The following is a 23,985-nucleotide window of genomic DNA, read 5'->3' on the forward strand; positions in this document are numbered from 1 at the left end:
GAGCCCCGGGCGCATTCCTTTGCCTGCCCCCCCCCAGGCTCCTCCCGCTTTTATTCGATCGAGTTACAAAGGGCACGAGGAAAGCAGCGGGCTGCAAATAGTGCAAGGCTCTTTATTTTGACAGATGCCAGCCGGAGGTGCCCCCAAGTACCAACAGAAGCACCAGGACAGGCACTGATAGAGGGGCAGAGACCCCAGGTCCTCCCCTGGGGGGTTCCACAGGCGCTCACCCCCCCCCAGGGCTGCCGTTGTGGGCACCCACGCAGGGGCAGCTCCACGCTGCTTCCCGTGACAGAGCAGAACGTGGCAGCAGTGCAGGCAGCACCAAGCTGCGCTCGCCCCCGCAGCCCCTGGGGAAGGAGGAAGGCTCTGATCCCACAGCCTGCAGGGCTGCACGCTGAGCTCAGGAGCATCCCACAGGATGCAGGGTCCCCACGGCAGCCCCCCACGCAGGGGAAGGTGCCCACGAGCCACGCAGGAGCTGTGCTTTGTCCCTGTGTGCGAGTGGCAGCTGACAGGGGACAGAACTGCGTGCTCACCCTGCCTGGCTTCCTCCTCCGAATCCCTCACCCTCGGCACAGCAGCCTGGGGGTGCCAACGAGCCCCCAGACTCATTGTGGGGGGGAGACCAAGCACAGGGCAGATCCCAGCTGCAGGGCAGAGCAGGACAGGGGTTTGGCACACACCACACGGCAGCTCCAGGGCTCCGGTTGGGTGGGGAAGGAGAGGAGCAGCCCCTCCTGCCTGCCCACATCCAGTCCAGCAGGGCAGAGCACGGCGCTCAGGGCTTGCTGCAGAGCTCCCCGACCCGCTGCCGCAGGTGGAAGGCAAACTCAAACATGGTGGCTGCCAGGCTCTGGTGGATGAGGTACCGGGGCAGGCGACCCTGCGAGGAGAGCAGAGGAAACAGAACACGAGTGAGGGCGGCAGCGCAGCAACCCAGAGGAAGTGGAAAGGCCCTGCAGGACCCCCAGGTGTGGGGCTGGGGCTGCACACCGCAGCGGGGAGCTGCTGCTCTCAGGGAGTTCTGGGATCTGGGGGAGGAACTGAAGCACGTTTTGATTTCCCTAAAAAGCCCTGCACGACTCAACCCGCGCCGCCTCGGCCCGCGCTCCATTATCTGCTAAGAAAATCAGCCCAGGCTCTGCGGGGGAAGGCAGCAGCAGCGGGCTGGGAAGGGGGCAGATGCTGAGGTGCAGAGAAGGAGGAAGGGGCCACGTCCCCCTGCCCAGGGCACAGGAAAAGCCCCGTGGATGTGGGGAAGGGCTCCCTCAGCCCCCACTGCGGGGCTTTTCCCCAAAGCAGGCTTTCCCCTCCGCCCTTTGGGGCTGGGACAGCACCCAGCTGAGGAGCGGGGGCCATTTTGGGCAGCTCTCCAAGCTGAGCAGGGGGCAAAGTGCCAGCACAGACACAAACACACACACACACACACACACACGTGTGCAACCCTTGCCCTTCGCTGGAGGAAGGGATGAGCCACGAGCTATAAATACGCCGTCAGGGCCAAAGGAAATACCAAGGCAGCACCGAGCAGGGCTGGGAGCAGCAGCAGAGCCCTTCAGGAAGATGGTGGAAGCATTATTAATAGCTCGGCTGCTCTGGCATTTCTTCCAGCAGCAGCAGGAGAGCACTCGGCGTCCTGGGAAGCACAGAGCGGGGACCTCCCCTTTCCCAGCTCAGTTGTGCAAGATGGAGCCGATTTCCCTCCAGCCCAGCCTCACTACAGAGGGAAGGAGGAGAGATTTGCACGAAGGAGAAGCAGCTCCAGCACCGACCCCGTGCCGAGCAGAGCCAGGGGCAGCGGGCCGGGCGCAGCCGTGCCACGTCCCAGCCAAGGAGCCGCCAAGAGGATCCGCTTGCACGCAGCCTTTCCAGAGCCCAATGCTGAACGAGCCGAGCTGCTCCGTGGGAGGGGAGGGCTGTGGGAGGGGAGGGGGCCGCGCCGCGCCGATGAATGGAGCCTTTGTGCTCGCTGCTGCAGCGCCGTTTCCACACCAACCTCGGCGCAGGAAGAAAACAGGGCAGCGCCCCCCTTCTCCCCCCCGGCTCCCTGCCTGCTGCCTTTGTCCCGGCCACCAGCAAGGACTCTGCGTGCAGCTCCACAAATAGCTCCGGATTTGGGTCACGGCGCGGGGCTGAAGCGCTGCTCTCCGCGTGCGGCCGCAGCTCCGCGGGGGTCTGCGTTTGTGCCGAGGTGTCTGGGAGCAAATGATTCATCCCTGCTGTAGGTTCCTGGGAGCAGCACGCAGCCAGGCAACGCTTCCCTGTCCAACTAAGGTGGGATGAAATCACCTCTTCCCAGTCCCCGCACAGAGGTGAAGCCCCGTAACCAAGATCTGTCAGGTAAGGAAGGGTTTCCCAGATCTACAGCGGGGAAACTTCAGGGGGAAAGAGGGAGATTTTCAGGTGGTGATCAGGTCCTGTCTGCAAAACTCAGGCCCCACTACTGCAGCCTCCAAGAGCAGCTCAGAGCCGTGCCCAGGGGAGGCTCACAGCAGGACAGCAGCCCCTGCACTGCCCAGGTGGAAGCACAGGGCAGATCCTCAGCCCCGTCCTGCTGTAGGCAGAGCTCTAGAAGCACAGTGATGAGCTCTGCTGGGGTTGGGACACGGCCACGACGCTCACACATCAGTGCTTTACCTTCAGGTCCGTGTTTAGAATCCAGATAAAAGTGCAGACCCGGGGGTTGCTGGGGCACTTCAAAACGACGAATCCTCCAGGTCCATTCTCACCCCTTCGGGGAAACAACAGCACCAAATCAATCTGGGAAAGCTGTGGAGCCACCCCCCAAAGCCCACGTTGGCTCCTGCAGCCACAGCCCCTCACCTGATAGCAGCCCAGCGGGGCACCAGCAGATGCTCAGAGCATCCAGGAAGGAACCTGGCCGCCTATGGGCACAAACCCAATCTGCCCAGCAGTTTTCCACAGCAGCAGTGCTGGGGCTGCCTCCAGACCCCCGGCTTGGCCGACGCTGGCACTGCTTTGCTTTGGGAGGCTGCAGAGACACAGCACTGCAGAATTGGTTGCAAACAAGTGGGAAGCACCCAGGGAGGCCCCACGGTCAGGCCGAGCTCAGCGCACCGCCGCGTCTCTGCAGCCTTCCTGCACCATCTGAGCGCCTCAGAGACGAGAGCTGCGCTCGCACACGCAGCCCAAATACAGATTTCCCTTCCCTGCTCAGGAACATGCACTATTTTTGCTGCATACATTTGTTAACAGATTTTTTTTATTTTTTTTTTCTAGGCCCCGAAGTCCCCAGCTCTTAAATAGACTGAGGCTGCTATAACGTCTCCGAGTTAAAATGTCAATTACTTTAACCAGATTATTAGGAAAAACAAAGTCAGCGCGCGAAGCGGCACAGCTGGGCCCCAGGCAGCAGCACAGGCAGTAACAAGGAACCTCGTGTGATGAGACCAGCCCTGCTGAGATCCATCAGCAGCTGTGTGAAACCAGCCCTGTGGAAAGGGAGAGGCCGGGACCCCCCTGGTGCTCTGGAAGCTGTTCCACCCCAGCACAGCTCACTGCACCCCCAGGAACGTCCCTCGGTGCCTGCAGGCTTTAGAGTCAGTAAGCAAGTGGCTTACGAGAAGCAAAAGGCATCCGAGAGGCTCACAGAAAGACGTGGGCAGCTGCTCCCTGCCCCTCCGAAACGGCAGCTGGCCCTGTTTGGGAATTGGCTGCTACACAAACAGGATGCAGAAGGGGTTGGGGTTTGGGCTGTGACTGTCGGCACCTCCGCTCCCCAGAGCGGGGCTGGGAAACGCCCGAGCAGCACAGAGCGTTTCCTTAACAAAGGGAGAAGAACAAGGGAAGCAAGGTTTGGTTCCACAAATAGATCAGCTTCCTGCAAACGGTGCCAGGAAGACAGCAGGGTTCTCATTTCAGTGGCTCTCTGCCCTATGCTTAAGCAAGGCACGTGTCAGATAGCAGCTAAAAATAAATAAATAAGTAACAGAACCTGCCTCTTACCTGACGTACTTGGAGAGTGGAGGCTTCAGGCTGTGCGTGGTCGACATCCCTGAGGAAATGTACCTGTCCCTTCTCCTCTCGATCCGCCGCACGTTCACAAAGTCCCTGAGCAAAGAAAGGGCAACGGCAGCTTTGAGATGTGCGTGAGACTTGGAAGGAGCAGATCACGTGCCTGGGGCTGCTGGGAAAGGCTGTGGCAGGGCTGTGTCAACATATGGCCAAAACACAGGCAGCACGGTTAGCAGGGAGACAGAGGGAGCGACCGGGACAGATCCTGAGCTCTGAGAGTCCTGCCAGAGCGCCTGTAAGGGACTCGAGGGACTCCCTGCCTTGGGGTCGTCACCCAGCCCTGCTGGCTCTCACTGAGCTCAGGAGCTTCTCTCTGTGTTTTACAGGTGTTCAGAGGCTCAGTGAAAGAAACTGACCTGGGGGAAACGACACCGCCTGCAGCCCCGGCTGCTACGTCATACGAAACGATCGTGTTGTCCTCAACCCGCTGCAGGATCTGGGAGAAAGGAAAGGAAACTCTTCAGCCTGCGCCTACAGCTGCCAACAGCTGGGCACTGCAGCCCCAGCAGCTGATCTGGGGGCAGGAGATGAGCAGACAGGTTTGTCTGCCGGCCCAGGGCTGCCCCTCCTTCCTGGGGGGAGTGCAGGCGTCCCCGTCGGATCCCCGCCACGCCGGCAGCGCCAAACGGCGCCGAGCAGAAGCAGGCTTGGCTCAGGCACTGGGCCCAGCTCCCTGCCCACCTCGTGGGCTTTTGGATGGGCACAGCCAGCAGCTGGCCGCCGCAGAGCATTCGGATCGTACGGCTGAGCGGTGGAGATTTAACGCCTCGGTGATTCTGATCCAGCTCAGCTCCAGTAGGGCCTGGGCACCGCTGACAGCCGGCGCTGGGCTGGGAAGCTGCAGCTCTCCGCTTCAAGGAGCTCCTGTGATTAAGCCATCTTTGTCCGGCACGCTCACCTGGCAAGCTGCCACCGTTCTGTTCCACAGGATCATCTTCTCGGGCTGCAGAATAACCTCCTGGTAAACCGTTTCAGCAGAGCACTGCAGGAAAGCCTGAGGACAGACAGAGCAGTCAGCCGGTCCCTCGCTCCGCTTTGGGGTGATTCTTTTTCCTAAAGAGCGCAGAGCAGATCAGAAAGAACAACTGGGAGGAAGCAGGAGGACAGCGGTGAGGCCGCACAGCCAACGTTGCTTCCTGCTGCCAAAGAGAAGGGCAGGCGTGGGGATCAGAACTGGGATCAGCAGTCACTGAGCTGCTGCCTGCTGGGAGGGGGGACGAGCATCCACCTGCACCACGGCCACACAGAGCGATCTCAGGCCCCTCTGCCCTCATCCTGCCTTCTCAGCAACTCTGCTGCACGTGCAATTGCTTTGGAAAGCCACCAGAAAGATTCCCACAACTCCAGCACAGCTAACATTCATTTCTCCACGTCCCCGTGGGACTGGGGACCTTCGGAAGCAAACGGTTAACGCAGCAGAGCGGGACCATCCTCACCAACACAGAACTGCTCCTCCAGCAGCTCTGCCAGCGAGGCAGCATATGCACTGGAACAAAGAAAAGCCACCGCAGCACCGATGCTTCATTAAAGCATGGTTTGCAGCCAAGCTGCTCCAGCGAGGGCGCCGCGCTTCCGAGCAGCTCTCCTCAATGCCAGGCAGCAGCAGACGCACGCTCAGCCCTGGTCTTGCTGGCAATTAGTTGCAATTAGCCTCCTTGGTCAGATTAGTCCTAGATGCTGGGGTTGGAAGCGAGTCTTGCAGTCACCTGCTCCCACTTCCACCAGCAAAGACTGGGGCCCAGCATATTTGCCGGGGAGTTTGTCTGCCAGCCAAGGGGTTTTCCTGGAGAGATTCCCTACAGCGTGCAGAGCAGTTCATCTGCCTCAAGCAAAGAGTGCTCTGCAGGCTGACCTGTGCTGCCAGGGCCAGGACAGAGCGTGAAAGCCGAGCCGTGGCTCCAAGCAGAGCAGCGATTTCCGTATGTATCACACAGGCTGAGGAAGCAAAACAGGAAGGCTCTTACCTTTAAAATAAAGGTCTTGCCATGGAAAGGTATTTCAAAAGTGTAAACAACATCACCGAAGTCCTGCGCAAGAAACAAGACGGTTTCATTTATGCTGGCAAAGCAACAAGAACTGCTTCTACCTAAGGTGAAGCCTGATGGTCTCTGGGCCCCGCAGGAGCTCGCCTGCTCCAGGACCATTTCCTAGGGCCATTCTTGGCCCCAAACTGCTCCTGCTCCCCCACGCCAGGCAGCCCCAGCACAGAACGGCACTGAGCCCATTTCAGATGCCCATGCACAAATTTCCATAAACAAAACAACATCCAGAGAAGCAGCAGTGATGAGACAGGAAAAGAATCCAACCCGTGCCAGCTTGCAAACTCAGTTTCAAGGTCAAATTCTCTTTGTAGCAAGCTACCAACACCACTGTATGAGAGAGGGGTCAGTTTGCCAGCACTGCTGTTGTTACCTACATCTGAGAAGAGACTCCCTGGAGGGGTTAGGGATGGACAGATGATAACCTTTCATCATTAGCCCTGTGTTAAACTCTGATTAGTCTATTTAAATCCATCCCCCTTTGGATAAAGAAAACAATCTGCCCAGCTAGTTTGGCATCAAACAATGGATCACTTGACAGGGGAATTTTAAACACCAGATGAGAGTGCAGTTTGCAGGACTCTCACCTCAACTGCATTGCAAGCCCACAAGTAGAAAACAAGGTTGATTTCGGGGGGGACAAAGGCACTTTCACACCACTCTACAGAGACAGAAAGGAGCCTCAGCTACCCCAGAAAACCCTGCTGTAGCTTGAGGAAAAACACATGTGAGCTGCTGATACACATCCCTCTGTCCACAACGCCCCTGTCCTGAGGAGGGGGATTGCACACAGCTCTGGGCTGTGCCCCACATTCTCCTGCTCCACAACTGGCTGCAGCTCAAGCAGCCAGAGCCACCCCAGACCTGCTGTGCCCCTAAAAGCACGATGCTCTGCAGCCCTCACCCCCCCAGAGGTGAGCTGTCCCCCCCCCACCCTCCTGCCATTGAGAGGGAGGAGCCGTGGGCTCTCTCCCATCAAACGGGAAGGCAATTAAACGTCTAATTAAATAAGGGGGGATTTTACATTTAACTGAGCTGGAATGGATTCCTAATTCAATCAGGTAATTGTAACGCTTGTTAATTTTTCATGTTGCAAGGAGGTTTCAAAAGCCTCGTTTGCCCTCCAGTTTTTGCTAAGCCATCCGTGCTCTTTGCCAGCGCTGCCCAGCACTGGGCTGTGGGGGACACTTGCATTGTTTTTCTCAAACTTCCAGTTCTCCTCCTGGGCGAGGATTTGGTCCACAACTTCCATAGCTTCTTTGCCCTGTCGGATGTATTCTTTCTCCTAGGAGAGAAGGGAACATTTCATTAGAAGGGTTTGCAGAAAGCCCCACGTGTGCAAGGTTTGCTGCCCTGCTCCCAGGGCTGGCAGAGGGAGGTGGGCTACCTCCCATCACCACACAGCACCAATCTCTTAAATTCAGGGCACAGAGGCCTCATTTTGGAGCCTGAAGTCACGCTTCCTGCCCTGGCTTGCATCCACACACCAGCTGCGCCCACCAGCAACTCTCTTGCCTTAGAGCAAGGGTTTCCAGCAGGCAAAGGGCTGCGAGGTGCACAGAGCTTCCTTCTGTGAAAGTGCCAAAACCGGAGCTGAACAGCAGCAGAACCACTTGGAAAGCAGCACAGAGAAGCCTGTGCCCAGCCAGACTTCAGGGAGGTGAAGCACCGCCCCGCTCGCTAGAATTCAGCAAGGATGGTCAAGGCTGAGCCCTTGTGGCACGTGATACAGGATCAGGGAAGGGGGGAGAGGCAGAGCCGGAGCCACGTCCGTGGGGGAAGCTGCAGAGGAAAGCTGGCTGGTGCTGTGCCACTGAGAACCCCTGGTGCTGCAGCCGCGATGCCAGCGCTCCCAGGGCAGGCAGGGCACTTCAGCAAACATCCCCAGGCAAAGGGCCTCCACACGAGGGACAGCACTGCCTGTCTCTGTTTACCTGAGCTGTCAACGCCTTCCTTCCCGGACCTTCCTCATCCGACTCGTTGTCCGACCCTTGGGTGCAACACACAATTAAAGCACAGGTAACAAAGAGCCCATTTGTACACCTCCCCCTGACCTTGCGACGGATCCAACGCTGCTAGCAGGGGGTGTGAGCCCAGCACAGCCCAGATCCTGTCTCCCCCAGCACAGAGATTGCTGCCAGGTGCTGCTCTGCTCCCAGCCAGGCTGTGGGCACTGAGCGTTGCCCCGGGTGTCAGCAACACTGGGACAACTGCTCTGGCTGATGCCTGCTGGCTGCTGAGCAGGGATGGTGCCACAGCCAGCACAAGGCAGCAGCACTCTGCCAGCTCCGACCCTCACCTGCTCTCAGCGATTCACCCCCATGCCTTCGTAGTGAGGGCAGCGTTTAACCACAAGCACTTTAATTGCAGCTTAAGAGCATTTAACCCCAAGACCACAAAATGCTCTCGTTTCCCACCGAGCCAAAGCCAGGCTGAGCATGATCCTGCTCCTCCACGGCACCACGGCAGCGGGGCACCAGCGTGGGGCAAGGAGAGGTTCTGCAACACCCGTTTTTGGAGGCCTTGCTGCCTCTGCCTCTGCCAAGAGCTGGGCTAACGAGACACAGCTCAGACAGAGGGCAGCAACAGGGGCAAGGAGCTCCCAGAGGAACGTGGGATGGGAGCAGAGGATGTTACCTGCAAAGGACTCCGGCGGGGAGTAGAACTGCCCATCAGAAAGGGCTCCAGGGTACAGCAGGGGCCCCCGGGCAGCTGCAGCCTGGGCTGCCAGGTACCCTGCAAAGCAGAGCAGGTTTCACATGCAAAGTCCTAAACAAGGGGGCTGAGGCCCCGTCCTCCCGTCCAGCCCTCCTCTCTCCAGCCTCCCAGCCACTTTCTGCCAGACACAGCTGCTCTGCCCGCACTGACACCAGCCAGCCCACAAGCTTTTCAGCTCCTATTGCCTCATCTTTTGTTGGAGACATTTTATCTGCACGGAGATCAATGGGCTCTTTTGCCTGTCAAATCCAAAGGCGATTAAGCATCTAATTAAATAAGAGCTTCCCCTGGAAGCAATTTGGAACCCGAGCCTAATCCAATAGAGGCATTAAACACTTGATCATTTTTCATCTTAAAGCCTTCTTGCAAGACCCAAACATCCTCTGGTGCTTTCCAGTCATTCAGTGCATTTCTCATCCGGCCTCACTTGACAAATACTTCTCAGTTTATGTGCCACTTCCCAGCTCTCTTTCGTCAGAGAAGCCTGGGAGAAGGACTCAGCCCTCGTGCTGTAACAGCACTGCTTTACATTACAGCTGCGTGACGCAGAGCGAGCAGCCAGTCCCTAGAAGGACCCTTGGAAGGGACAGGTGCCTGCCACACGCAGTCATTCATGAAGCATTAGGTCACAGAGATTCAGTCCCAGTTTAACCTGACCTCGCTGACTACAGACTGTGAAATCTCACACGCAGCAACCCGCGTAGCAGATCTTTGCATCGTTCCTCTCCAAAGGTCTCCAGCCCAGATCTGAAGACAGATCTCACAACCTGGAGAGTCCCACCACCCGCCTGGCATTTGTCCCACTGTTCCAAAACATTTTCACTGATGTGGAGGTGAGCTCCGTTTCCAACACGTCTGGCTTCGGTATCCAGACACTGGAGAATTTGGCACGTTTTTCTCTTCTCAATTAAAAGATGCTTTTCATAATCTGGTATATTCTTCCCTTGAAGGGACTCATAGACTGTAACAGAATTGAATCAGCCACTTCCCGTCGCAGCCAGCCTGGAGATCACTTCTCCATAAATGTCATCTCTGCCAAGGTGCTGCCAAAGCAGCAGAAAGGCCAGGCCTGGTGGCAGAATACTTACATCGTTCCTCTTCTGCTTCCTGAGTGAGGACTTTAAAATCCAGGAACCAAGTCTCTAACCAAGCAATGACAAACGAGACGATGGGAAGCAAGTAGCCAAACGCCCCTTTGGTGAGAAGCTGTGTGGGGAAAAAGCAAAAGTCACAGGGAGTTCACAGAGAATGGCAAACAGCAGCGAGCAGCAATCACAAAGCAATCCCCTGTGAGCCCACGGGAACCAACCTCGGAGAGGATGACCTTCACAATCAGGAAGGCACTGGATATCAACGTGGTGACCTGGAAAATAAAATCACGTATCTCAGATCTCGGCAAACTCCAGGCAGAGGCTCAAAGTGAAAACAGGAAAACGACAACGGCCCTTCTTACCGCTATGACCCACCAGTGGCGCAGCCTCACAACCGCGTAGGCCAGCAGCAACACAAAAAATCGGAAGAAAGCCAAGACCTTTCAAAACAAAAAGCCATTGATATGGATGGTGTCCTTGTCCCCCTGCCAGGTGCTGGGAGGACGCAGCCCCCCCCCCCCTTGACCTCATCACCTACAGAGCCAGGAGGGGTCAGCAGTGCGGCAGGGGGGGCTGCGAGCTGCCCGAGTGCTGGGCCAGGAGCAGCAGGGATGTGGGAGACCCCCAGCCGCCCTCCCCAGCAGCCCCACAGCCAGGCTGAGCTCCGAGCTATTGCTCTATTGCCCCACTGGCAGCAGGCTGGGATACTCACAAATATGTCAAAGAAAGAGGTCTTGAAATTGTAATCGAAGATTTCATTCTTCAAGTTCTTCTGAATGCCATCCTTGGTCTGAAGAGGAGACAGGAAATGAGAAAGCCATTGAGTGCACTGATAAGAAACTAATGACAGAAAGAACCCGGCCAAGCGGTGTCCAGAGGCTGCTGCTGGGTCAGGTCATGCATTAAGCATACAAATGCACACTGCAGGATCCTCTGCTGGCGCAGGACCACGGGAAGATGCAGCAGCACATTTCTGCTTCACACTGAAGGCAGCCAGGGCTGCAGCAGCACACCAGTACATTAAGCATTCTGCGTGGGGCTTCCTCACATGGAAAAGCTGCTGTTTGGCTCAGCGTATCCCATGGCAGCACATCACCACCCTGAAGCCCTCTGTCTCCTGCAGCCTACAGGACAGCACCTCCCCCTTTGTGCCCATCCCTTCATCAGGAGATTCCAGGGACAGACTTCAGCTGCACAGGAGGAAACACGGGGCAGGTGAAAAGCCCCAGGAAGCCCTTCTGGACACTCAAAAGATCTGTCTTGGTGCACAGCAGGAGAGGGGTCCGAAGGCCAGAAACACGTAGAGACACAAGGAAAGCCTGAAGAGGCAAAAGCAGGGTTCTGCAGGATTGTAAGAGGGCGTGGAAAAATCTTTAAGAGCTCTCTTATCTCACCCCTAAAAAACGTGGGGCTTGACAGCCTCGATGCTTTTGACACCATAAATCCTGTTCTCAGGAGCTTGGAATCGCTGTTTATGAGGAAGTGGATGGCTCAGGTAACTGGAACAAATGCTTCACCTTTAGGCTATTGGTTTGAACACAGCCCAGCTGGCCTGGAAGCCGGTATATGCTGACAGCTGTTTGATGATCTGTGAGAAACAAGTTGGTGGATCTCAGGCCAGTTCTTGGCAGGCTGGTGCCCTGGCACCCTCTCGTCAGCCAGCCCAAGGACAGACGAGGCAGCCATTGGGAAGTGGGCCCTCTAGGTCAGGGCTGCTGCTTAACAGTCAGGGAGGGGAGGGGGTGAGCAGTTGTGCACTGCTGCTTTAGATTTGAGGCTGCAGGGCTCGCACCAGCTTCAACGAGCAGCCACCAAGCAAACCCTGAACTGAAAGGGACCCACAGAGCCTCTTCCAACAGCACTGCTCTGCTAAGAGACGTTAGAGGGGGAACTGAACTCAGTGAGGCTTTGAATTACAGTTTTTGGGAGATGTTTCAGTTTAAATATGAGAAGAGCCGACTGAGGCACCTCTTTGTCTCCGAGAGCAGCAAGCTTGCAGAATGACAGTTTGCAGGAGACAGACATTTAACGAGGGCCAATTTGCTCAGCTTATCTCGCAGCAAAGGAAACCATTTGATAAAAAAAGCATTAGTCACGATATAAACTCATTGCTCTTCATAACTAGGCAAATAAGTCGTCCTAATAGCCTTAAATATGCAGCATCTCAGCTCGGGGCCTAAATATCACCAGTTAGTCACTCATTAATGGCTACCTGCACGACCTACGCTCAGAATTACCCTGACGACCGCGCTGCCAGAGCATTTCCCCAGGGCTGCAGGTTGGGATTTGCAGAAAAGCTCTCTCTGGAGAGAACCAAGGAAGGAGCAGGAGGCCGGGGTCCAGGGCACCATCGGCATCACAGGAATGCTGCCCCAGAGCTGCCGTGCTGCCACGAGGCTGTGGGGGTCACTGCAGCCTCTTGGCAGAGCGGGGTGACGGAGCTGCTGGCCGAGGCAATCCGTTACGTGCAGACACTGCGGGAGATAAGCTGGGCAGAGATAAGAGCTGCTAAGTGAGCGCAGGATCCAGCGCTGATAAACAAAGGCCAGACACCGGAGGGCGGCCTGCAGAAGCAGCGGGGTCTATCTGATCATCTTGCCTTTCCAATCAGGCTGTTCTGTGCGAGGACATGGAGTACCTGTAACCTGAAACCCATTCCCCACGCGGCCAAACGAGTTGGGACCGGTGGAGGGGGAAAAAAATAAATAAACGTAGCCCAGGGAACAACTTTGACCTGACGAGATTGAAGTAAATAAACGAGATTTCCTCATTGGTTGCAACAGTTGACAGAAAGCAAACGCAGCGCCCTGTGCTGGCACGAAGCCTCTGCAGAGGAGACCGAAACCTCCGGCTCCTTTGTGGCAGAGCTGCACCTCGGTTCACAGCAGCAGAGATTCGCAGCAGCGCTCCGGGTCCAAAGCTCAAAGCCCTTTTTGTCTGTGCCCTGTGCCAGCTGGGCGGCGCGAGGAAGGTCTGCGCTCCCCTCCGAGGCTTCCAGAACAGGGCACTCAGCAGAGCTGGCAGCTGCTTGGCACAGGCAGAGAGCAGCTTCTCTTTAAGAGGGCAGGAGAGAAATTGGGCCGACGGCTCCCCCTCCCAATCCCACAGCCACAGATCTCATTACACCACAACACCCAGCACTGCGTGCGTGGCGTTAATGACCCCGGGCAGCCGCAGCGGGGCCGCTCACAGGAAATGAACTGGACTTCAGCTAGCACTGACTGCACACTGATTGCTCAGCCACTGCAAATCAGAGAACGCTGGGAAGAGCAAACAAAGACTTGGCCTGAGACTTCTGAAACGCAGCAATTAGCGCAGAGGAAGCCGAGTTTACAAAAGCACGACTTGAGAAGGGAAAGACTCCACACCTTTGTTTTTCCCAACTTACATTCAGTTCGATTATCCACAACAAAGAGATGAAGAGCAGATCGAAGGTGACAAAGAGACAGAAGGTCCTCCTCACATCCGAGATGGCTTTCCTCTTCTCTGGAGAGAAGTAGCAGTACGGGGAGAAGCCCTGGCTCTGGGAAAGCGAGGTGCTGATGGACGCGATGGCTGGGAGGCTCCGTTCCAGGTCGTGCTGCAGGTCTGTCGGCTTGCTCATCCTTGGCCCAAGCAACTTGGGGCCTACGTCAGTCAGGGCCACATCTGCAGAGCCACAACATCACCTATGGAGAGACAACACGGGAAGCCTGGGGGAGCAATGCCACAGCCTTACGCCCGGGGTGTCACCCTCCTGTTCTCAGCAGTGCTGTCAGCTGCAGGCAGGCACAGAAAGGAAACGTGCACATGATGCCTTTCCTCCAGGCACACAACCCTGTTAGCAGCTCAGCTGGATGCTGTCTGTTTTACACCGTTCCTACTGGAAAAGGCTAACACCATGTCATGGTCTCACAGTTTTCCACTGCTATCTCACATCATGTCACAGAAACCAGGCTGAACCGTGACACGCAGCCTTTTAGGTCAGCACAAAGCACATCAGAGCTCACTCAGGGCTTGCATCCCACCCCCTGCACCAGCACAGGGACCCCCATCCCTTCTGCCCACTTCAGGGAGGCAGAAACCGGCCACCAACAGCCCCACGGCTCAGCTTTATGGCAGGGATCAGCCACCATCGGCGCTGGTCCTGGCAGTGCTGGGTGCGTGGCCACCACGTGAGCGGGTCGGGGTGCTGAGGCTGACGCCTGTTTTCAGGCAGCCGTGCCAGCCATTGTGTGAAAGCGTTTCCCTTCCGTCAGCAGAGCACAAGGAGGCTGCTGTGCGAACGAAGCTGAGCACACGCCTGAGACAAACAGGGAGAAAGGTGCCAAAGCAGGGGGCCGCCGTCCCCAGATTTTCACCCCACTGTGATCCACGGCTACTGCACCAGGACAAACTCGTGCTCTCCAAAACACTCACGTTCAGAGATTTTTGGTCTCCAAACAACTGCATTTTACTGGATTAGCTGCTGCCCCAGCACCTCTGCTTCCTCTGGAACCCAGAGTCAGACCCATTTTATTACAGCAAGTCTCACTCAAAACCAGGAGGCTGCAGTCAGAGCTGCCCGAGGGAAAAAGCCCCAGGAGCGTGCCCAGAACCACAGGAAGGGGCAGCACCACACGCTGGGACAACAGGAGCTGCCCCACACTGCTGCAACCACAACCCTGGGAGTGCAAGCAGCTCCTGAGCTGCAGCCCTTGGGGAGGGAGAGAAGGAAGGAGGGAGGGAGCCGGGGCTGTCAGGTCCCCACCAGCCGCTCCCTGCGGCCCTGCAGAAGGAGCCGAGGATTTGTCACTTCAGATCAACCACGGCCAGAGCGGCCCCTCGCTGCCACGAGCCAGAGGCCCATCTCAAACTGAGAAAAGTTCCAGACATCTGTGAGTGCTAAATAATAGATCGCCTGCCTGCCGCCTTCTCTGTGGCAGAGCGTCACCGCTCTCCACTCAAACAGCACTTTGCACTTAAGCAGCCCCGGCAACTTCAGAGCGCTTTAGGCTCAGCCTGGGAGATGCTCAGCCCCGCTCCCCACGGTGGCAGGGACATCCCTGGCTCTCCTCGGCCTAAAGCCATCGCTTATTCAGCCCCAGCCTTCCAGGTGAGAGCTGACGCCTGTCCTGAAGCCAGCACAGAGATCTGGGCAGGAAATGGTGAGAAGGGTTTTACCTTCAGAGTAAAACAGAGGCGCTGCGGTACAGAAACACTGAAAACACCAGAATATTTCCTGCTCAGATGGGGCTGTTCCACCACAGGGCAGGAAGGACAGTGAGCAGAGGCTGCTCTGAGCGTGCTAAATGTGCCTCTTCCCAGGTGCCAGATGAATTACTGAGCGTTCAGTGCCACGATGCACAGCAGCAACACTGCACTGGGGACCTGCTGGGGTTCCAAAAGCTCTGGAGACACAGTCATGTTCCTTTCCTGGAGAAAAAGCCAAAAGCAACATGGGACCTATCCCTGGAAAGGCTGCAGCAGCCCCCTCACAGCCCGCAGCCTCTCCCTCTTCCATTCCTGCCTTTTAGATTCAAATCACAAGCTTCTCATTAGCACACGTTTGCATGCTAATGACATGTCTTACAGTAAGAAGCCTTTCCATCTTGTGACACCGCTTCTCCTTTCCTCCCGCGCCCCCAACTTCCTATTAATGTGCCTTTCTCAGCTCACATGACGACTTCAACAGCTAATTCTCATGTCACCTCTTTTGATAGTGACAGCCTTTGCACCAAACTCTGCACTGAAGATGAGGTACCTGGAAAGTGCGGGAGGGCTGCTTTAAAGCCATCAGCTGCAGGTGTTTCACCAGCTGCTGACACGTGTCTGAGTGCCCAAAGGGAAGAGATGCACTGACAACAAGTGCCCTTCTGTGAGCTGCCCACACTCCCTGTGCTGTCCCTCACCCGGTCAGCCATCCCCTGCTGCCCCAGCTCAGCTGCTCTGTTTGTGAACAGGGCTCTCAAAGCACCGTAAGACCTCACATGGTCTGCATCCCCCTGCCAGCTGCACCAGCCCCAGGGCCTCCCCTCCTCTGCACACACAAGCTCAGTGCAGCCTACATAAGGAATATCAAGGAGAGCTCCGGTTCTCAAGAGCAGCTCAAGATCCCACCCCCAAGCTGGCAGCTTTCCTCATGTAGAGCCTGGGGGCCGGCGTGATCGCTGTGCAATTAGCCTCTGGTTTCAGTAAGGCCCATCAGAGGCTCAGGATCACAATGCAGAAATGAGAAAGCCCACAGGTTTCGCACAAAGAGCAGAAATAAAATTTCTCCATGGGTCCAGCGAGTGACCTCAGGAGCTGCCGAGTGGCAGCATGTGACAAGGGGCAGCAACTGCTGCCCAGCCCAGGCACCACAGGACACGGCGCCAGGCAGTTACCGGTACCACGGCTGCTTCCTGAGGGGCAGCATAGGCAGATTGTGGCCCCACAGCCCCAAGCTCTCAAATCACCGCCTTGTGAGCAGAGCTCCCCCAATCCCGGCCCGGCGCTACGGGGATCCCGTGGGACAGGAGCTGAGCTCCCACCGCACCGCCACGGCCAGCCCGCAGCCGGTACGGGGGCCTGGGGTGGCCCCGGGATGTCGGTGAAGGCCTCGGGGGGCCCGGCAGCAAAACGCCGTGGGGCAGCAGCAGCACCCACCGGGACGGCCCCGCTGCCGCCTCGGGAGGCGGCGCTGCGCAGCACCGCGGAGGCAAGGCACGGCCAGGCGGCCCCGGAGACCCAGGAACGGGAGCCCAGCAGCCGCCCCGCAGCAAAGGCCCCGGCGCTCTACTCCGGCCCCGAACCCGCTCCCAAGACGGCTCCGCTCCGCCGAGCTCCTGATACCAACCTCGCCCCGGACCGCCCGGTACCAGCCGACAGCCGACAGCCGCCACCGCTTCCAGGCCTCGCCGGAAGTACTCCCCCAGCGCAAGCCACTTCCGGCCCCGCCACCACCTCTGACCCCGGAAGTAAAACTCCGAGCTGCGCCGGCGCCGGTCATGGTGGACGGCGGGGGCGTGGGGAGCGGAGCGGAGCGGAGCCGGCAGGAGAAGCGGCACGGGGAGCGGCTCTGCGGGGCTGAGCGGCTCCATCCCGCTGTGTGCGCGGGGAGCGCGCAGAGCCCATCGCGGCGCTGCCTCACGGTTCCCGCCCTCAGCCGTCCCTCAGCTCCCCGCTGCCCCCGGAGCACGGGCACACCGCTCTGTACAGCCGTTTATTGGGGCGCAGCTCGGGCGTTGCTGCATGCAGGGGGCACGGGGCGGGCCCCGGCCTTGGGACCCCAGCCTCACCGCCGGCCCCCACGGTGTGGAAGCGGTGTGGGGCCGCGGTCCCGCCAACCGGGCCGGGAGCCATGCGGGGGCACGCGCGAAGCGCAGGCTCCGAGCGGGGCCGGGGGCGGCGAGCGAAGCTGCGGTGATGCGGGGCAGGCCGTGGGGGTCCCGGCCGGGCTGCGGTCCGGCTAGCTGGTGCCCAGCGGGACTGGGGAACGGCGGCGCTCCGTGCCTGCCAGGCCCACGTGCCGCCGCTCCTCGCTGTGCTCTGCGGTGACGACGGGGTCAGGCGGGGGTCCCGCTGCCATCTAAGGGAGCAGGGATCCCCCGCACCCCGTACCGCTGCCGTCCTCCGGCTCCTCCTCGTCGCCTTCGCCCCCCTCGGGGTCCTCGGGGTCTTCGGGGATGTCGGACACCGTCAGCGCCTTCAGGTCCTCGCTGCGCTCAGCGATGCCTCCCGCAAAGGACACCTTCTGCCCCCCTGGGGGATGAGGGAGAGACAGCGGCCAACCATGGGATGGGGCGGCCACTGTGCTGCCTGCATCAGGGTCATGGGAATGGCAGCAGTCCTGAATCCCCACAGTGTCCCCATCCCCATGGTGGCCCCATCCCTGTCTCCATTCCCACCAAGTCTCCATCTCCAGTGTCATTCTGCCCACGGGGTTCCTGAGGTGGCCCCATCCATCACCTCGTCCTCAGAGGGATCCCATCACCACAATGTCCCCAACCTTGCAATTTCCCTGGCCCCATCCCAGCAGTATCCCCATCCTCAGAGTCCCCATCCATGCAGTGTAACAAACAGAGTGGAACCATCCCTGGCCCATTCCCACTGCAGTCTCCACAGTGTTCCCAACCCCTCTGTTCCCCTCCCTGTGCTGTCCCCATTACCTTTCCTCTTGTGTGCCTTGGTGGCAGGGAAGACGCTCCGCTCAGCTCTGGCCTGGCTCCCCAGGGCTTCTTAGAAGGGCAGAGATGAGCCGGGGCAGAGGAGGCATGCCTCCCCCCCCCAGAGACAACACGGCCAGAGGAACTGGCTGGCATCAGCATGGCTCCAGGACATGGCAGGGGACACCGCAGCCCTGTCCCCCCAGGGCAGCTGCCAGCACTCAGTCCCACGTCCTGACGTCCCCCAGGCTGCTGCAGCCTTTGTCCCCATGTCACCATCCCTCTTACCAGGCTCGAGGGCGCTGTCTGGGTCGCAGGTGCGGGTCAGCTCAGGGTCCCCGTCATCGGGCTCTCCATCAGAGCTGTCCCCTCCAGCCAGGCCGCTCTCCAGGTGGGACTGCACGATGCGCTGCACCGCTGTGGGGCACTGGCATCAGCCCCCGCTCTGGCACCGGGAGCACTGGGAAGCACTGGGAAGCACTGGGAAGCACTGGGAGAGGCACGGGGGTGTGGCGTGCCCAGGTCCCCCAGCCCACTGCTCTGCACCCGCCCCACATGCCCTCCTTCCCTCCGTTTCCCCATCCAGATAACAGCAGCTTGGGGGCTCAGCCAGCTCCGGGAGCTGCCCAAAAAGTCCCCTGGGGAGGACCTGGCTTTTGGGGACGGTACCTTTGAGCGAGGGTGGTGTGTAGGCACACGGGTTGGTCCTCTTTGGTTTCAGCAGGCAGCCCTCGCCGGAGGCTCGCTGCAGGACAGAGCAACCAGACAGCATTGGGGACAGGGACACGGCCACTCCCACATCGGGGACACCAGTGACCCCACAAGGACGAGGTGTCACGATGGGGATCTTACTGTGGGGATCTAGGGAGGAGCCCCCCGGGACTGTGGCACTTTGGTGAGGGTCCCACAATGGGGACTGTGGGATGAGACCCCTGAGATTGGGACCCTTTAAGGACACCCTGCAACTGGGACTTGATGTTGAGCCCCCATAGGGAGACCTCTGTAACGGAGACCCCCAATGTAGCGTCCCTGTGATGGGAACAGTGCACTGGAGACGGGGGGTCAGTGGTGAGGACCTGAGCTCCACAGCCTGACCCCAGTCCCCGTTCTCATCTCCCCATCCCAGCGGCGCTGTGTGTTCGTCCCCAGGGCCAGCAGAAGGCAGGGAAGCGATAAGCACTGGGACGGGGCAGGGCTGCAGCACCACGATAACGCTGTGGTGACTGTGCTATGGGGGGGGGGGGGGGGGGGGCCTGTGCCGGGGGGGCTCAGGGGTGGGCTGGGGGCTGTTGTAGGGACAGAGGTGCACGGAACCCACTCACCTGGTAGGGCAGGGACTCGTCCTCTACATCCGCAGCGCCAGGAGAGAATGGGTGGGTAGGACGGGTGCTGGAGCTGCAGCCCCTGCCCTGTCCCTGTCCCCCCATCCCGTGTGTGACCCCCAGCCGCCCCCCTCCCCCCCGTCACCGTGTCTCATCCCTGACATCCCATAGCAGATGTGGCACCACATCCCATCCTTGCCGCTGAGGTCCCATCCCTGCCATCGTGTCCCATTCCTGCCACAACATCCCATGCACAGACACCCATCCCACCTCCACCCCCACGTCCCATTCCTGACACCCCACCTGTGGCACCCTGTCACATTCCAGCTGCTTTGTCCCATCGCAGCCCACACCTCCCATCCCTGGAGCAGCTGCCTCTACCCTCAGGGCCACCCGATGTCCCCTCCCGTCCCCAACCTGGTACCAGTCCGTGTCCTGGCTCACCTGGGGATGAGTGCTCGGAGAGCTGGAACAGCATGGCAGGCGTGGGCCTCCGCCGGCGGATCTGAGGCACAGCAATGTCACTCAGTCCCCTGTCCCCAACCCAGTGCCCCAGGCCTGAGCCCCATCATGTCCCCATTCCATGGGGTGCTCAGTAGGACAGGGCTGGGGACAGGTGCAGTGCCCCACGGAGGGGCCGTGTCCCCATCTCAGGGTCCCCGTGCTGTCCTCTACCTCTCCCAGCCCCTCCCAGCCCCCAGCCCCACACAGCCGTGGGTCCAGGGTGCACAGGAGCCAAGTCCTGGGGGTGTTCCCTCAGCTGGGCACAGCCTGCACAGTCCCTTGTCTTGTCCCATCCTGTTCTTGTCCATTCCTGCCTGCTCTGTCCCAGCCGTTCCCTTCTGTCCCACTCCTGTCCTGCCCTCTCCCCACACGTAACTCCTGCACAAATCCGCTGCTGGCACAGGACCTCGGAGCACTTTGTCCTGTCCCCGTGTCTCCCTGTCCCATCCCCTACCCTGTCCCTTCCTCTCTGTACCCCCATCCCCTCCCTCTGGTCTCCTCCATCCCTCATTCTATCCCCCCAGTCCTCCTCGTCCCTCTCTCCCTGTCCCATCCCTTCCCTCCCGTCCCACGCTGTCCCCGTCCTGTCCCCTGCACAGCTCTCCTCCACCTCGGGGCACCCATGGGACACCACTGGCACTCTCACCACCCGCACCCCACGATCCCTCACTACCCGGGGTCAGCAGGAACACGGTGCCATGCTGGGGACCCCTCTGTGACCCCGCTGTCACCCTGTGCTCACCATCTCCACGGCACGGGGGTCCAGCTGGCTGGGGGGTGCCGGCACCGAGAACTGGATCTTTTTGCGGTCCTTGGGGTCCATGGCTGCAGGGTCTGCGCTGCTGCCCGGTGCCACACGGAGTTCGGCAGCGCCCGGGCTGAGCACGGTGAGGACTGAGCGGCGGGAGGTGGGGAAGGCAGAGCCGCGAGGAGGAGGAGGAGGAGGAGGAAGGAGAGGGAGGGAGGACACGGCTCCTACCAGCGCGCTGCATTATTCATCCCCCGGGCAGGGGGGCTGAGGCCATGGATAATGAGCCCTCGGGGAGCCAGGGAGGGGGGCTCGAACCTGCCGGGCCCCTTAACCCGTTCCCCACAGGGGGGGAGGGGGGGCGACCGCAGTGGCTGCGTGGAACGGGACAGGGCTGTGTGTGGCTGTGGGCATCCGAGCGCCTGGAGCTTCAGTTTCTCTGCAAACTGGAGGGCAGAGTGGGCAGCCTGGCTGGGAGGAACACTGTGGGGCGCAGCTTTGGGGGCTGCCCCATGGCACGGGGACTCCTACTACGGGACAGGGTCTGCCTGGGGGACAGGGTCAGCCCCATAGGGGATATCTGTGGGGGTGGATCCCGTGGGCGCATGAGGACACAGCATCCTGAAATGTCCCATTGCCTGCGTGCTGAGGGTCCCCACCACCACAAGCCGTGGACCAGGGATGTCGCAGAACCAGAACACGGTGCTGTCACAGGATCACAGCTCTGGATCGCTGTGGTTTTCTCCATGGAAAATTCCCCCAAACCCAAACTCCTCTCCTGGAAGAACAGAAGACTCCAAAGCCGCTTATCTGCGGTTCCACCGCTCATAAAATCCAGGTGACTTTGGTCGGGACACGGGCTCGGGGACGCACCCACCCCTGGCTCGGCTCCAGCCCCCAGCCGTGTCCCCGCCCTTCCCGTCCTCCTTGCACGATGCTACACGAGCCGCGCTGCGCTCCCAGCCCCGTGTGGAAACGGCCGGTGCCGGCTGGATGTCACACACGGGACAGAAGGGCCGGGCGGTGCCGAGTGCGTGGAGGAAACCGAAGCAAGGAAGGGGGGGTGCCGGGCTCTGCCTTCTTATCTCCCGGTGTTCCAACGGCCACGAGTGGCTGCGGGCCAGGAGCTGTGGCTCCAGCAACATATTTACCCCTGTGGCACGGGGCCATGGAACAGCAGCCCGGCACTGCGCGGCACAGCGCGGCCCCATGCGCAACACGTGCGGCCCGGTGCAAGAGCTGCCGACACGGGCACAGCCCCGGGGGGGTGCTGCACTGCGGGGGGGGATGAAGCCGGGATCCCTTGGCCACCCTGTGCCAAACCCTGAGCATCCTCCCTGTCCCCATCCTGCTCCCCAGTGTGGGACCCGTGGTTGTTATGGCAACAGGTTCCCGGGCTCCTTCCCGCTGCCGTTCCCTCTCCTCCCGCGCACGAAGGCGCAGTGTGAGGGGGTGGCCGGGTCCCCTCCCCGCTCTGCAGCACTGCGAGCACCCACAGCCCCAATAACAGCTCTGGGAGCGGCCCCCACCTGCTCCCATTCTGTCGCTGGGGGCACAGCTGGGATGGGTACCGGGTCACGGCGATGGGGTTGGAACGTGGAGCTGCAGCCACTGCCCCATTGCATGCTTCTACGTACAGCCACACTGGAAAATGGCAATGGTGTGGACCTGTTCTTTGTGGTGTCAGTGTTGGCTGAGCCCTGCAGCTCCTTGGGCTGCTCCGGAGCCGTGCCGTGCCGTGCCGTGCCGTGCCGTGCCGTGCCGTGGGGGCTGCAGCTCCGTGCAGCAGCAAATCCTCCTGCAGAGAAAGTAAAAATAGCAGCAGGGTGCGGGAGGCAGCGCTCACCCCCCACCTGCCAGCACTGGGAGGAATGGGAGCTTCGGTGCCACTATGGGGACAGCGCGGCCACAGGGACGGGCACTGCGGGGATGGGGAGCTGTGGGGATGCGGGGTGGTGGTGGGATCCTATGGGGGAATGGGGCGCTGCAGGGACAGGATGCGGGAGGGGTGCGGTGTTGTGGGGATGGGGATGCGTAGGGCTGGAACACGGTGGGGACGTAGCATCCTGGGGACGGGGAATCGTGGGGACAGGTCAGCGTGAGGATGGAGCATGGAGGGGCCGCGCACGTGGGAGGTGCACAGGAGGATGGCGGGACTCGGGTCCGAAAGGTGAGTGCAGGGTGGGAGGGGGCTGGGCAGCGGTGTGGGCGGGGCCAAGGATGGGGCGGGGTTTGGGGGGGGGTCAGTGGGTGCCTCCGTGCTCCTCGTGCCCCCCATCCCGGGGAACCCTTTTGTCCCATCCATGGCAATCCTCCCTGCCCGGGCTGTTGGGGGTCCTGCAGAAAGTGGGGTTTTGGGGGGGGGCACTTTTGGGGTCCGCCCCCCTCCTACGTTTCCTCCCAACCCCCTCACCATCCCCGCAAAGTGCAGCGGGGGCGGCGGGCGGGGGCCGAGCGCTCCCTGGGGTGCAGAGGAGGTGCGGGAGTGGGAACACGCGTGGGAGCGCGCGGGGGAGCAGTGGGGAGGGGGAGGGGGGGGGTCGAGGGGGCCTTAACCTCTTCCGTGCTGGGAGCCGCCCTCCGGGAGAAGCCACAGGGAGAAAGAGGGGTCGGGGTCTGCTGCCCATTCCTTCCCCCTAAATGGTGCTGCGCTGGGAGTCGCGCCCTCCTCACACCCCAGCATCCCTCCGTGTGCTGTGGGGAAACTGAGGCACAGAGCAGCGCTGGAGGGACGGTGGAGCTGCAACCCGCCCACCCCCTGCCGCCCCATACACCACGGGGGGCTTTGCCCTCAAGGGCTGGGGGCTCTCACCCATTTCCCTTCAAACCCACGGGGCTCCAGGGAAGGCGCGGGGCGGGGTCGCGTCCCCATGTCCCCATCAGGACGCCGGGTGGGGGGAACGGAGAAGAAGGGCACGGCCCCGGTCCCTGCACGTCGGGGGGTCCCAACGCCGTGTCGCCAGGAGGTGGGCAGGGGCCCCGTTCCCGTGTCCCGGTGCCACCGGCGCTGCTGCTCTCGGCCGGCAGGTGTCAGCCCCGGCGCGGTGGCACGGCGGGGCCCGGGGGTGGGGAAGCGAAAAGGCACCGGAGCGGCTCTCCTGGTCCTCCCGGGGGCTGCGGGCATCGGGTCAGCACCGGGGAGGACGCACCGCACCGGGCACGCGGAGCCGGGCTCATCCTGCCCTGGGGGCTGCGAGGTTAAATGGGTGGGGACCCCAAAACCCGGCTCCCAGGGGGCAGCAATGAGAGAAAACCGTGGGGCACCCCCGGCCCTGCCTCAGTTTCCCTGCCTGCAGCACGTCCTCCAAAAGCCCCAGGTGCTGCCGGGGGGAGGCGACCCCGCGTACCCACTGCCCCATGCCCACCCCACTGCCATCACCACCGCTGTGTCCTGCTGGAATGAGGGGCCCTGCTGGGCTG

The 23,985-nt window shown here is 60.3% G+C and overlaps 2 protein-coding genes across 7 annotated transcripts; both read right to left on the bottom strand.

Moving 5' to 3' along the window:
* Window positions 1-92: 92 nt before the first annotated feature.
* Window positions 93-16,813, bottom strand: STARD3 (StAR related lipid transfer domain containing 3). 3 transcript variants are annotated; one of them, XM_052700094.1, is made up of 15 exons: window positions 16,705-16,813; window positions 13,275-13,554; window positions 10,599-10,676; window positions 10,249-10,326; window positions 10,105-10,158; window positions 9,884-10,001; window positions 8,715-8,813; window positions 8,012-8,067; window positions 7,270-7,362; window positions 6,003-6,065; window positions 4,937-5,032; window positions 4,395-4,474; window positions 3,970-4,074; window positions 2,641-2,734; window positions 93-886 (listed from the first exon to the last, which is right to left on the bottom strand). In XM_052700094.1, the coding sequence occupies exons 2-15, from the start codon at window positions 13,488-13,490 to the stop codon at window positions 782-784; spliced, it is 1,335 nt and encodes a 444-aa protein (XP_052556054.1). In that variant the 5' UTR covers window positions 13,491-13,554; window positions 16,705-16,813; the 3' UTR covers window positions 93-781. The 3 variants fall into 3 exon arrangements, with proteins under 3 accessions (XP_052556054.1, XP_052556051.1, XP_052556053.1); XM_052700091.1 differs by having other exon boundaries at window positions 16,683-16,797; XM_052700093.1 differs by lacking the exon at window positions 16,705-16,813 and having other exon boundaries at window positions 13,275-16,407.
* Window positions 16,814-17,035: 222 nt separating this feature from the next.
* PPP1R1B (protein phosphatase 1 regulatory inhibitor subunit 1B) lies at window positions 17,036-21,746 on the bottom strand. Of its 4 annotated transcripts, none has more exons than XM_052700109.1 (8): window positions 20,560-21,746; window positions 19,758-19,818; window positions 19,314-19,342; window positions 18,661-18,736; window positions 18,280-18,408; window positions 17,995-18,060; window positions 17,447-17,587; window positions 17,036-17,374 (listed from the first exon to the last, which is right to left on the bottom strand). In XM_052700109.1, exons 1-8 carry the CDS (start codon window positions 20,638-20,640, stop codon window positions 17,295-17,297), a joined length of 663 nt encoding a protein of 220 aa, XP_052556069.1. In that variant the 5' UTR covers window positions 20,641-21,746; the 3' UTR covers window positions 17,036-17,294. The 4 variants fall into 4 exon arrangements, with proteins under 4 accessions (XP_052556069.1, XP_052556071.1, XP_052556067.1 ...); XM_052700111.1 differs by having other exon boundaries at window positions 19,314-19,336; window positions 20,560-21,745; XM_052700107.1 differs by having other exon boundaries at window positions 17,995-18,063; window positions 20,560-21,740.
* Between the last annotated feature and the right edge of the window lie 2,239 nt (window positions 21,747-23,985).

Source organism: Tympanuchus pallidicinctus, unplaced genomic scaffold (genome assembly GCF_026119805.1).
Source record: "Tympanuchus pallidicinctus isolate F22 unplaced genomic scaffold, pur_lepc_1.0 scaffold39, whole genome shotgun sequence".
Classification (NCBI taxonomy): domain Eukaryota; kingdom Metazoa; phylum Chordata; class Aves; order Galliformes; family Phasianidae; genus Tympanuchus; species Tympanuchus pallidicinctus.